The sequence below is a fragment of the Rana temporaria genome, chromosome 4, assembly GCF_905171775.1.
Source record: "Rana temporaria chromosome 4, aRanTem1.1, whole genome shotgun sequence".
NCBI lineage: Eukaryota > Metazoa > Chordata > Amphibia > Anura > Ranidae > Rana > Rana temporaria.
Window position 1 is genome coordinate 418,618,424 of NC_053492.1, and position 14,256 is coordinate 418,632,679.

Here is a 14,256-nt window from a genome sequence, read left to right on the forward strand (position 1 = left end):
AAGGTCATTGTTGGCCCTGTGCGACTCCGCTCTAATCCAGAAAGTGGGTAAATCGATCTGGCATTTGCAATCTTGCTCCTAAAAGTTTTATATTTTATATTAGATTACCTATTTATTTAAAAAAAAAATTTAGGTTGTATATATGAAAAATTATACTCTAGAGCCCAATTGTCCTTTCAGTATAAATCAACTCAATACATTCCTGGTGCATCAAAACAGAATGGGGCAGATCCACAAAAGCAAATATTGATACGCCAGCATAATTTTAAATTTCCCACGTCGTATCTTTGTTTTGTATCTTCAAAACAAGATTCGACGGCATCTCAGCTCGTTCCGACAGGCATACGTCTTAGTACGCCGTCGGATCTAAGCTGCAATTTTTCGGCGGCCGCAAGGTGGCGTTTCCATCGAATTCCGCGTTGAGTTTGCAAATTAGCTAGTTACGGCGATCCACGAACGTACGTCCGGCCGGCGCTTTTTTTTTACGTCGTTTGCATTAGGCTTTTTCCGGCGTATAGTATGGCCGTCGTTCCCACGTACAATTTTGAATTTTTTACGTCGTTTGCGTAAGTCGTTCGCGAATAGGAATTTGCGTAGAATGACGTCATCGTCGTAAGCATTGGCTGGTTCCGGTTTAATTTCGAGCATGCGCACTGGGATACCCCCATGGACGGCGCATGCGCAGTTAAAAAAAAACGTTGTTTACATCGGGTCACAACGCATTTACATAAAACATGCCCCCATCACAGATATTTGAATGGTGCACCATTACGCCGCCAAAGATACACTACGCCGCCGTAACTTACGGCGCGCATTCTTTGTGGATTTGAAAAAAAAAGAAAAGTTACGGCGGCGTAGTGTATCTTAGATATGCTGCGCCCGGCGTAAAGAAGCACCGATCTATGTGGATCTGGCCCAATGTGTGCAAAGTCTTCCAGTTTGTTTTCTTTGGAAAGCAGCCACAGCCTGATTAGAAAGGTCTGTCTCCTGCCAGCATGCTGTGGAGGATTCTTACTCTATTTGTGGAAGCAGAGATCCCTCTGCAGAGGCACGATTTACCCTCTGCTTAGAGCTGGAGGTCTGCAACATCAGAGCTCAAGCTTCCTGTTGATTGGAGAGCTATAGCTCTGAATCAGCAGGGGGCATGTTGGGCCTCTGTAGAGAGATCACTGCTTCCACACAGAGAAGAATAGGTCCATCAATAGAAAAACATCACCAAATCAATCACTTCCAAGCACTATCCTAATCTGTTTTATTATTATTCTGCTCCATGCTTTGGTCAACACAGACATTTTCCTTTCCACCAGCTGAGAGCTGCAAAAAAAGAAGGAAAAAGACAAATATGGAAAATGATTTTATTTCTGAGAGATGATACAGTTAGTGTGACAAAAATCACACCTTGGAAATTTTGTAGTGCTTTTTACATTTTTTTTTATTTTTATTAAAAACTTTGGTGCCCATTTTTTCATGTATTCATTTATTTGAAGAGAGATCTGTCATTTCATCCAGAATTTACTGATTGTTTTTTATTTTTATTTTTGAGTACAGTTCAATTACCACAGAAATTCATTATATATTAGTCTTTGTTTCATAAATATACAAGTAAAATATATATTATATATAGCCTACAAGAGGTTCAGAGCTCTGCTCTGACCTATAACATGTATACAAATGGAAAGATTTCAGGATTTCGGAATGTACATCAAAGTGTACCTGTCATAAGTGCATTGTGGGGTTAACATTGTGTTTGCTAAACCAGGGCTTGTTACAGTTAGGCCTACTGTTTCACTAGGAAGTCTAAGGCCTGTAGTTATTTCTTAGTTAACCGATAGGCTAAATATTGGTAATGTAGGCAAAATGGCTACCTCATCTGTAAGCTCATGTCTGTGTTTTGAATCTAAGGCCTTACTACATCCTTAAAAAGACATTGTCACCTTTACCATACAGGACAAAGTGATGATGGCTCTGCAAAGGCCTCTACCGACCTCCTTATACTCATCTAATCTGCACTGCCTTGCTCTTCTTTCCTCCATCACAGCACGTGTTGATATTCTAATTGATGCGGAGGAGCAGTGGTGCCACTTCAGTCATGTGACAGTGCTCAGGCCTAAAGATTGGCTGCTAAGCCTAAGCACTGTCACAAATGAGGTCACATGTTGCCCTGTATTGGAAACTATGGATTATGTTCCCACATTGGATGGGGGGGAGTTAGTATAAGTAGGGACGGGGTTCTTTGCAGATTCACTGTCCCTTTGCCCTGCATGGACAAGGTGAAATTGCCTCTTAAAAAAAACCTGTGCTTTGCTTATGCAAATCAATTTTCTAGCCACCATGCTTAGCTTTACTTTGCACACCGCCACTTGGGCTGGCTACTGTGTAGGCTCCCGTTTGCAATTTAGAGCTTACGCAAGGCTGAGAAATCATACCCTGGCCCTATAAGACAGTGCTTAAAATAGCAATCATATGAAAGGTGTGGATAGCGAGTCACATGACCCCCATGATCTGATGTTTCTGGGGGCTTTATGGAGCAGCCGAGGAGAAAAGGAAACTTGAGTATATGTCTCTAGTGGGACTATCAAAAAGATAAACCATGTTGGCCCTGCATGGCGAAAGCCCAGGTGTAATTTAAAGGCCAATTCTACAGTTGATATGTCAGTTTTAGGTGAGCACTTGTGGATTAAAACACCCACTAGCTTCCTGTATCTCAAGACTCCATTGGTGAGGTTTCTCAACAGTAGTTTATGTCTCTGTCCATTCCTATAAGTTCACAATGAAGATATCTCTCTCATGAAGCTGAAACCCTATATGCATTATGTAGGCAAAGGGTTGTGTACACCTGGCCATCACACCTACACTAAAAAAAACAAAAGTCTCTGGATACCATATTGGGTTCCGGTGCTTCCAGTGAAGGTTAATGCCACAGCATACAAAACCATTCTAGATGCACAAAGCCAGCTCCATAAAGACATGGTTTGATGAGTTAGGTGTGGCGGAACTTGGGAGCTCTTCAGGCTTCAACCCTAGTGAACAAACACATTTGAGACGAATTGTGAGTCAAGTGTTCCTGTCAAACGCAGTGCCTGATCTCACTTAAGTTCAATGGACTGAATGGGTATAAATTCCCACAGACAAGTCAATGGTTTTAGAATAGGATGTTCAACAAGCTCCTATAGATGTGATGGTGAGGTGTCCACAAATATTGACCACATATTATATCCCTTTATACTTCATTAATCAAATCAAGAGAGTGCACTTGGGTAACTGGGTAGAACTGCTAGTTCAGGTTAGGTATTCTTGCTAACATGTTCTATGAAAGATATGGAAGGCTTTCATGTGATTCCATCACCCTGCATTAATGCAAAACTGAAATATTACTGAATCACACCTGCCTTTGGTAATGGCAGAGACAAGATCACCCAGCTAGGTTGGTTAGCGGTTCCACCACTGAGTCTAACAAAACAAGTCAGAGAATATGATTCTTTCATAATGGTTGGTGGGAAGTGGGTGAAGCTGGGAGCTCTATAATAGAGATATATCACTTCCAGAATCTCCAAAAGATATAAAAAGCCCAAACCCCATCTACTTCATCCTAAAATATCAGTTTCCTGCAGACTGATTCTTTATTTTTGTGCTTTTCTTTTTCTGGAAATATATCTATTGTTTTTTCTCAGGCATACCGTATCCCATTATAACAATTTTCTTACAGATTTTGTATTTCCCTTTAGAAATCAAATTTGCCAGTAAGATCTTTCTTTTCCCTTTGGATTTTATGCAGTCTCTTCTCTCCATTTTAATATCAACATTTTCGGCTTCGTGTTACGGCATGTATGCCTAGAGCTACATTGGCTCCAAGCAGCGCAACATTATGGAGCTCGCTGTAAGGCTTTTCAATTTTCTACTGCGATGGTTTAATCGCCCTCAGTGGAAGTCTTGAAGGACCATCTCCCAGCGTTGACTGATGGCTGTGGTCTCGCACGGGTTGATTACGATCTCGCGGTTGTTCTCATCTGCGTCGCCAATGATTTCCGTATCCAGGCAGAAGTGGGAAGCCATATGTTCAATGTGAGACCCCTCTTTACTCCATCGCTGACACATAAAAAAAAAAAAACAATAAAGAAAGCTCTAACTAAACAGAATGTACACGCTGATTGTACATATTAAGGTAAACCCAATCACTAAAATATCATAGAAGTATTACCATGTTAATGTCAATTCAAAATGAATTCCTCTATATCTTTAAATCTTAAATAATACATAGTGATTCTGTCATGAAAGTCTTTGCTCAGATATTTCCTGTCATAGGGTAACAATGCTCTTTGCCTCTTTCCCAAATGTGCTCCTGCGTTGTCACACTAGGAATACGGGCTTCGAATGGAAGCTACAAGGGCCATCACACATTATGGTCCACTGCTGGCACAATCGGGAAACCAGCCCATAAAAATGCCATGCAACCATTGCTCAAATGCATGTAGACAGGAAAACGCTAGAGTGCATGGAGCCTTAAAGTTATATATATTTTTTAAAAGTTTTACAGTTGCTGTATAAAGTGACATAGAAGTAAATGATTATTTTCACTATTTTAGATTACTAAAAGCAGCATTCAATGATAGAAATGATCACACACTGGGGTTGATTTACTAAAGGCAAACAGACTGTACACTTTGCAAGTGCAGTTGTTCCAGAGCTGTGAGGTGAAGCTTCACTTTGCAAAGGACACCCAATCACATGTAAGGAAATTTCAAAAACAGCGTTTTTGCTTGCACATGATTAGATGATGAAAGTCAACAGAGCTTCTGCACATTTACTACCCTCTGGAGCAACTACTATTTGCCTTTAGTAAATCAACCCCACTGTGTCCACTTAAAATGTTTTTCCTTTGTTCAAACAGAAGGCACAGAATGCAAGGTAAAATTCTGAAACACGTACTGCTGCACACAGTGTTTTGTCACAGAGCACATGTATTGTAATTCTCAATTTAGAAATAAAATCACTTACTATTTACCAGGCTTTATAAAAAAAAAAGAATCTACCATGTATTTTTAGCAAATACACTTTTCTCATTCTCAGTGAAATATTTATTCAAAGTTTTGACAGGTCTGTCACATTTTTACTTGTTATTTTATATTCTCATTATCATATGTGTACACACAGATGTGTTAATGTAATCTCTAGTGGCCATCTGTATAGTAGCGCCTTGGATTAGCAGATTAGCAAATTTTCATTGTTTTGGGTGGAGGCATAAAGGGCTAGACCCTCTGCCAAGTATTTATTGGCAAAGTGACGCATTCTCTTCAAGATAGGCCAACATAGAGAAATAAGAATCTGACATGGTGGATGCAAAATATATACCTGCTTCCCATCTCCCTCTTTGCAGGGCAAGAGGACCACCTGTGTTCCTGGAAATAAGGTGTGCACGGACAGACATAGATCCTGCTGGCTTATCTGCTGAACCTGAGTGTAGATCCATTCCTGAAAAATACACAGAAAGTAATGTTATTAGTTTTTTGTTATCATCATCATGATCATTTTAAATCCAATCTGTGCATAGAGTAATATGGAGCTCTACCTTGGGGATATAGGCTTGCATGCCTGGTGTGCTGGGCTGTTTTTTTCACGGACAGGGCAGGTGTTTTTTTTACCTTCATTTTTAGCCCTCATAGTGCTATAAAGTGTCTTTTAAAATTGCACTATTGAGAGCTTTAGTGGGAAGATTTAGCACTATGAAGAGTTTCCTGGGTGACTTCAGCACTTTTCAGAGCTTAAGCGGGCAGATTCAGCACATTGGAGACCTCCCTGGGTGGATTCAGCACCTTGGAGACCACCCTAGCGGGATTCAGAACCTTGGAGACCTCCCTGGGTAGATTGAGCACCTTGAAGACCTCCCTGGGTGGATTCAGCACCGTGGAGACCTCCCTGGTTAAATTCAGCACCTTGGAGACCTCCCTGGGTGGATTCAGCACCGTGGAGACCTCCCTGGTTAAATTCAGCACCTTGGAGACCTCCCTGGATGGATTCAGCACCATGGAGACCTCCTTGGGTAGATTCAGCACATTGGAGACCTCCCTGGGTGGATTCAGCACCTTGGAGACCACCCTAGCTGGATTCAGAACCTTGAAGACCTCCCTGGGTAGATAGGGCACCTTGAAGACCTCCCTGGGTGGATTCAGCACCATGGAGACCTCCCTGGTTAAATTCAGCACATTGGAGATCTCCCTGGGTGGATTCAGCACCATGGAGACCTCCTTGGGTGGATTCAGCACCTTGGAGACCTCCCTGGGTGGATTCAGCACCATGGAGACCTCCCTGGGTGGATTCAGCACCATGGAGACCTCCCTGGTTAAATTTAGCACCCTATGAACATCTCCTTCAACAATACAATTTTCTAGATTTGCTAGTGGTGATAGTTATGGTTTGTTAATTAGGGTTACAAAGGGCAAGTGTGTAAATTAAGGAAAAACATGGCATTTGTCTTAGGATTGGAAAAAAAAATTGACTTTGTAGGCACATAAAAAGGTAACACATTTTAATATTTCACAGAATAATACAGAAAATTAAATTTAATGCATTTGTCTTAGACCTTTCAGGACATGAAGCTCCCCAGGATCCTTTTAAAATAACAGACGGACTATGAGGTTGTGAACAGTCTGAGTCCCCTGGTTGAAGAACAAAAAGAGCATTACTGTAAAATGGGACCTGACAGAATATAAATCTGAGCTCTGAGTCTTAAAGCGGGGGTTCACCCTTAGAGGGCACTTTTCCCCCTTAGATTCCTGCTCGTTTTTACTAGGGGAATCGGCTATTTATTTTAAAATATGTGCAGTACTTACCCGTTTACGAGATGCATCCTCTCCGTCGCTTCCGGGTATGGGCTTCGGGAATGGGCGTTCCTTCTTGATTGACAGGCTTCCGACGGTCGCATCCATCGCGTCACGATTTTCCGAAAGAAGCCGAACGTCGGTGCGCAGGCGCAGTATAGAGCCGCACCGACGTTCGGCTTCTTTCGGCTACGAGTGACGCGATGGATGCGACCGTCGGAAGCCTCTCGGAAGGCTGTCAATCAAGAAGGAACGCCCGCTCCCGAAGACCCATACCCGGAAGCGACCGAAGAAGATGCAGCTCGAAAACGGGTAAGTACTGTTCATATTTTAATACAAATAGCCGATTCCCCTAGACCGAACGAGCAGGAAGCTAAGGGGAGAATTTTTTTTTTTTTACAAATGGGTGAACTCCCGCTTTAAAGCTTCAGTACCTAATGAGCTGCTATCCGGGAGCAGGAATGTTGCCACTAGCAATGTGCCCCTTGACTGATTCGTATGTTGGGTGTGAGTGCTCTGAAACATGCCCAGTATTGGTTAATTGTACTGAGCCCAGGATCACATGGAAGAGGTGCTCCAAGGTTTGGTTTGCATGTGGTCTGCTTAATTTGCTTAAGTGTGAGTGCAAACCATGCCGAAGCTCAATTCTCTCCAAAGAGAGCTATACTGAAGTAGGGATTACTGGTTTTGTAGAGGAGTGTGCCTGGGAACCCTTGTAAGTGTAAGTACTCCTTTTCATAGTTTAGTGTGAGTGCAGACCAATGGGGGAGGGGGGAGAACTGAACTCGGGGGTGGTTTTGTTTAATTGGCCCAGTGTGAGCACACGCTAAAAAGTCAATACCGTCCTGCATGTTTGTTCCCACTCAAATATGATTTGTATGATGCTATGAGTATAATGAATTGATCCCCTCTTTATTTTCCTGAAATGAACACAGGAGTAACAATGAACAGTAAGTCTACATAGATGTTTAGCTATGTGCATGCCTAATGTCATTAGGAATAGGTAAATTGTGTAATTTAAAAGCGTATTGGATTTCATCTCCTAGTGATCAATATTATTATGCCACCTTTAATTGCTGAGCTATTTTCTAATTGATTTGTAAATCAATGAGATTTACTCATGTCACATTGAAGATTGAAGCATACTTTAATTAAAACAAAAATGTCGATATTAGAAAAGGAGGGTATGAAAAGATGAAACTACAGCTTATCAGGGGAGTTGAAAGCAGAAACCCCCTCCCCATCCCCCCAAAAAAGCTATAAAAATACAAAAAAAAATGCTTTAGTTGAAATACATACAATCAAGAGCTGTGTCCCATTATTATTCTACTTTTTGCTACTACCGTGTTTCCCCGAAAATAAGACCTACCCCAAAAATAAGACCTAGTGTGATTTTCTGGAAGGGCTGAAATATAAGCCCTACCCCGAAAATAAGCCCTAGTTTAAAGTGCTGTTGAAATACTAGAGTCCACTCTATTACAGTGTTATTAAGTGTTGATTGTGTGTGTTTATGCAATCTAGTTGTGCCAAATACCTTCGGCAAATCGCTGACCTCCCACTGCTCTCAGCTGATCTCACGCTGCTCTCCTCTTCTCCTCTCCTCTCAGCTGTCAGTGGGGGATCTCAAGCCCCCCTCCCTCTGCAGTTCTCGGAGCTGGGAAGAGGCTTCCGACGGGGCACAGAAGCGCCGAGCGGCGCACAGCTGATGTCACTCTGCTCTGCTCTTCTGCAAACTGTCAGCGGGGGATGTTGGGCCCCCCTTCCTTTGCAGTGCTCGGAGCTGGGATGAGGGCTCCGGCTGGCCATGGAAGCGCCGAGCGGCGCTCAGCTGATGTCACTCTGCTCTTCTGCAAGCTGTCAGCTGGGATGTCAGGCCCCCCTCCCTCTGCAGTGCTCGAAGAGGGGAAGAGAGCTCCAGTGGGTTACAGATGTGCCAAGCACTATAAGAAGGTATGTAGCACTAATGGATTGCAGAGACATACACATTTTGCAATATGTGGTGCTGTATGAGTGGATTCTAGGATTTTACAAGCACTTTACACGGTTCTACAGGGGATTTCTGACAGGCATGGGGGAGAGAAGACAGCACATGGCATGATAAGACCTACCCCGAAAATAAGCCCTAGTATGTTTTTGGCTGCCAAAATTAATATAAGACCCAGGCTTATTTTCGGGGAAACACGGTAGATGGTGCCAGTCTTTAGGGTTGATGTCTTTAATGCCAGTGACATTCAACCCATTTCCTTTAAGAACAGGGTGCCACTGGGCCTGCCCTTTGGCACTGAGTCATACACACTGCCCAGGCCCACTACTACTTTATTGTAGGAAATCCACATGTCATTTTGCAAGCACCATTCATAGCAGCAATAAGGACCACTACCAAAAGGAGCTGTAACATGATTCGATCAGCAAGAAGACCCTTGAAATGAAACAATATTTGTATAATTTTGGAGCAATTATAACCTGCCTATACCCAAAACATGACCCGCAACTCTAAGCAAAGCCATATTAAAAAAAAGTCTCTTAAAGTTGTCCTTTCAGTAACTTTATAAAGATACAATAATGCATTTCTGACATGTCATAATATAAACCGAAATATACATTTTCAAAAAAGAGCTCCACCTTTTGTCATTAAAAATGTCATCCTTAATGTACATGTAAAGGTTCCTGTACACCAGCCTATCATAGGTGTGCACAGCCTGTTGCATTGGGGTGTGCACCTCAGAGCTCAAACACACATGCATGTGAATATATTTATATATAAATATGTAGCGCCCTGCTCCTAATGAATAGGCGCTATAATGTAAATGTAGTGTTTGTCTCAAGCATAGTAAACACAGTAGTCACTGAGAGGTTGTGTATGCACTATTTTTCAAGTGCAGAGATTTTAAGTCCAAAAAGTACTTTGTAAACACAGGTAAACATTGATACACAGAAGCATTGACATTTACAAGAATACAGCTGCAGACACCCATTTGCTTTATATAGTAGGTTGTACAAGGGGCACACGACTTTCTGGGCATTATAAAATGCCTGGAATTTTACACCCAGCGCCTCCCACTGTCTGTGTGCATTGCATGAGGCCTAATGCAGACCTCCCCAGCAGCACATATATTTTCTTTTTTCTTCCATTAAACTGTGTTCACCTTTCAGGAGGTCAAGGACAACCCTGTAAAAGAAGACTATGGACAGCTTGTGTGATAGTGACCATTGCTCCATCAGTCACATGAAGGAAAGGTAAGTATGAGATCAATAGAAAGGTAAGTCCGCTTAGATATAGATAATAAAGTGTGACCGATTCATAACACTCTATATGGCCACAGTCACAAAGGAGTTATGTGAACACCAATATGTCCTTGCTCATTAAAACCAAAAGAAGAGTCGCCACTAAATGATCACCATCAATCAGATCTGAATATAAGGGATATTATAAGGAAGAATTAAGAGATGTCATTGTCCAGAAGGCCCCCCCGGAGAGCGGGAAGAAGAAGCCCCCCCTGGTGAAAGAGCTAAAGAAGACAGGGGGGCCCCCGGAGCAGACTAATAAATTATTTTAAAAGCCCTGTGTCGAGTGTTTATTAACTTTAACACTTTGCCTCCAGGTGAATGGGTAGGGGTACGATGTACCCCATATCCATTCACTTAGGGTGGGGGGGCGGTATCTGGGGCCCCCTTATTTGAGGGGGCTCCCAGATTCCGATAAGCCCCCCGCCCGCAGACCCCGACAACCAACGGCCAGGGTTGTCGGGAAGAGGCCCTGTCCTTATCAACATGGACAGGGTGCTCTGGGGTGAAGGGGCTCCGCAGTGCGCCCCCTGCCCCAGAGCACCCAACCCCCCCATGTTGGGGGCATGCGGCCTGGTACGGCTCAGGCGCTCGTCCCCACTCCTTTCCTGGCCGGCCGGGTAGCTTGCTTTGGATACGGGTCTGGTATGGATTGTAGGGGGACCCCCTACGTTGTTTTTTTGGCATAGGGGGGGTCTCCTTACAACCCATACCAGACCTAAGGGCCTGGTATGCTCCTGGGGGGGGGGGAATCCATGTCGGTTTTTTATTTAAAAATTGGCGTGGAGTTCTCCCTCTCAGGAATGCATACCAAATGCCGCAGCTAGAATTGGCGGGAATCCAAGTCGGATCTCCCGTCGCTTCTATGACGGCTTTGTCTCCATCACGGCAAGCCAGCTCGGCGCTGGCTTCCGCGATGGGGCTCGTAGGTGGTCAATCTTGCCGAGAAAGTGAGCGAGATTGACACAATATCGCGGTCACCTACTGTAAGGAATATTGAACAGCATAAGTGGAGTAAATCAAAAATAAGGGTTATCATCCAAGGATACAAACCATTGGACCAAACAGGAACCATAGAGGAATAGAGGAAGAAACCTTCCAGGTTCCAATATAGCTGGGGAGAAAATCATCCACCAACGTAATGGTGAGACCATGTGTGTCAAAAAATGGCGATAGGTAATTATGTTCTACCAGGGAGGGATAAGTGTATGTGAATAAAGCAAACACTTTCCCCTGAATGAGCCAAGCAAAGGTTTGTTTTAAACTTTAGTTTTAGATTTTTTCATTTTTTTCTCCATCTGTAAGTAGTCAGAATTTCTTTTCCACCTAGGTTCTGTGTGAGTTCTCCCTCTCTATTGAAAGTGTCTGATTCCCCCGTATGAGGATTGTGAAACATTTTATTTGCCATGTTGTCAGCTCAGGTTTTACAATGGCTGCCGCTATCTTACAAATGTGACAGCTTTCCTGGGAATGACTGTGATAAATGGCCAATGAAGGAGCATTTACCGAAATGAATTCTTCACATTGATATCTCCGCACGGTACGCATTACTTCGGCTTACATTTACATCTGTGTGAAGGGAATGAAATGAGAGGCTGTCCGCTGAACTTGAATACACTTAGGAAGAATAAAGAGATCTCATTATCCCATATAGCTCTCACATCTGTAGTCTTTTAGCCAGAAGCCAACAGAGTCACCAAGAGGTCCTTGTGAAACACTCATTTTTGTTGCCTCCATTCAACTACTGGGCAAGTAAAACCCTTATTTGCTGTGTATGGATTGACAGATTGAACAGGTTGAAAAGGGCAGTGTGCTAGTTAATGTGACAGTGGGAAGAGAACTCAGCACCCATATAAAATATAAATACGCTCTTATGCCCCAATGGGGACCTTGTGCAGCTGCATAGTCTATGCAGATGGTAGGTCTGGCCATGCTTGTACCTATCCCATTAATGGCTTTTGTATACTCTAACCAGAGCTGTTTTGACCATTATGGGACACTTGGGCTAGTGCCTAGGACAGAGTTAAAGCGGTTGTTAAGCCACTGTCATATATTAGTATAATCATGTGTGTTTCCTAATCCTGTGTTTTATATAAAAAAAAAATGTAGACTATACCTGATTTCAGAGCGTCGCTCAGTGCTCATGTGACCGGTCAGCACTTCCCTCTCCCAATCTGACAGCTAGAGTGGGAGGGGCTGAAAATCTCCCACTGACTTCAGTTAGGAGGAGAGGAGGAGAGAGGAGAAAGCTGACCGGTCACGTAAACGCAGAGTGGCACTCTGAAATCAGGTATAGACGGCATTTTTTTTAAATAAAACATAGAGACAAGGGCACACAGGATTAGGAAACAAATAGGATTATATAAAGCATTAACAATAATTTCAGTAGCAGGAGGGGGCGGGCCCTGACACAGAGCTGACAGGCAGGGAGGGGGTAGGAGGATGCAGGAGACACAGAAGAGCATAGAGGAGAGCTGCGGATGATGCAGACACGTAAACTGCCCACCGTGTCAGTGCTCAGCAGCCATGATATACTGTGGTCAGTTTACAGACGGGAGGGCAGAACCAGGCAGGATGAGCCAGGTATTTCAGGTGATAGAATGGGCCAAATTACACAGCACCACTGTGCTGTATAACATGCTTTAAAGAAACAGGATCCATTTTTATTTTTTAGGGAAACAAAGCTTTAAAGGAGGCATTACCAAACCTTTAAGTCGAGTCCCAATAATAAAAATTATACTTACCTGCAGTAGTGGAAGCTCCTTCTTCTCCTTTTGGGGATCTTTAAACAGTTTTCTGAATGGGCTTCTCTTTACTTCCAGTTATGTGTCCCCCAGCATTATACAGCTTCTTCCTCTTAGTCCTGGGTGAAATATCCCTCCCCCAGTAGCTCCTCAAGACTAATTGATGCAGGTATTGGTATCATTGTTGCAGTGTTGGGTGAAAATGAAGCAAGGGGTGTTACTCCATCCATTGCTACATCCTCACATATTGCCTCTTCTGTCCCTCACCTGCTATCGATATCCAATGCCTAGTGGGACATGTGGTCGCTGAGCAGCTGAACTCACTGCTCATGTAAGGATGCTTCTGCTGTCAAAGTAGATAAAATATATTTATTGGGGGGGGGGGGGCAACAAGGCATGTTGGCAATGGATGGGGGTGGATATTTGGATATGAGGCATTAAAATATAGAAGTTATATATTTTTATTCCTCTTCTGTCAACATCTGGTGGCTAAATTAGGCAAGAAAATGGTAAAGGGAGGGGGTACAGGGGGTGATGGTAGAAATCAGAAGACTAGAGTTCAGAAACATGAACCCATCTCTCTTTTCTTTTGGTTGATGGTCTGTATTTTAAAAAGCATCTCTGACTGAGGCCTCGTACACACCACCGAGTTTCTCGGCAAAAAACAGCAAGAACCTTGCTGGGAGATATTTTTTTGCCGAGTAAACCGGTCGTGTGTACATTTTCGTCGAGGAAACTGTCAAGAACCTCGACGAGCCAAAAAGAGAGCAAAGTTCTCTATTTTCTCAACGGGAGTCTGATTTGGCTCGTCGAGTTTCTGGTCGGGCTGGTTTTCAACGAGAAACTCGGACGTCTGTATGCTAAGAAACCCGCGCTTGCTCAGATTAAAGTATGAGACGGGAGTAAAAGTAGCTTTTGTAATGGAGATAACACATTTTTAAAGCTGTAACAGACTGAAAAGTGCAAATGTCTCTTACCACACTTTTATTTAACACGCAAACACATGAAATTAGCAAAAGCAGCCCCAAGAGTTTAGCCAGTGGAATAAAACTTCCCCTGCCGTTGTATGTGTTGTATGTCACCGCGTTTGAGAACGACGAGATTTTGGCTTGACTGTGTGTACACAAAGCAAGCTTGTCGAGTTCCTCGACAAGCCTAACAAGGAACTCGACGAGGAAAACGATGTGTTTCGCCCGTCGAGTTTCTCGGTCGTGTGTACGAGGCCTGAGATGTATGAATCAATCTCCATGCTTCAATATAGCATTGTAGCAGTATTTGGTCATATGATCATATGACGTGGAGCAACATTTAGATCTGTTCACTCAGATCAGCTATATTATTGTGAGGTGTAACATAAAGTTTACTGTTATAATATTGCAAATGGTTATAATATTGAAAATTTCAAACATTGT

The 14,256-nt window shown here is 43.1% G+C and overlaps 1 protein-coding gene across 1 annotated transcript in view; it reads right to left on the reverse strand.

Moving 5' to 3' along the window:
• Positions 1–1,341: 1,341 nt before the first annotated feature.
• GALNT14 (polypeptide N-acetylgalactosaminyltransferase 14) overlaps positions 1,342–14,256 on the reverse strand; it is a 657,875-nt gene continuing 644,960 nt past the window's right edge. The window contains exons 14-15 of the mRNA XM_040351317.1: positions 5,350–5,469; positions 1,342–4,086 (exon numbers count right to left, since the gene is read on the reverse strand). Coding sequence (XP_040207251.1) covers positions 3,919–4,086; positions 5,350–5,469 — 288 coding nt within the window. The 3' untranslated portion in view covers positions 1,342–3,918. The remainder of the gene's footprint in view (positions 4,087–5,349; positions 5,470–14,256) is intronic.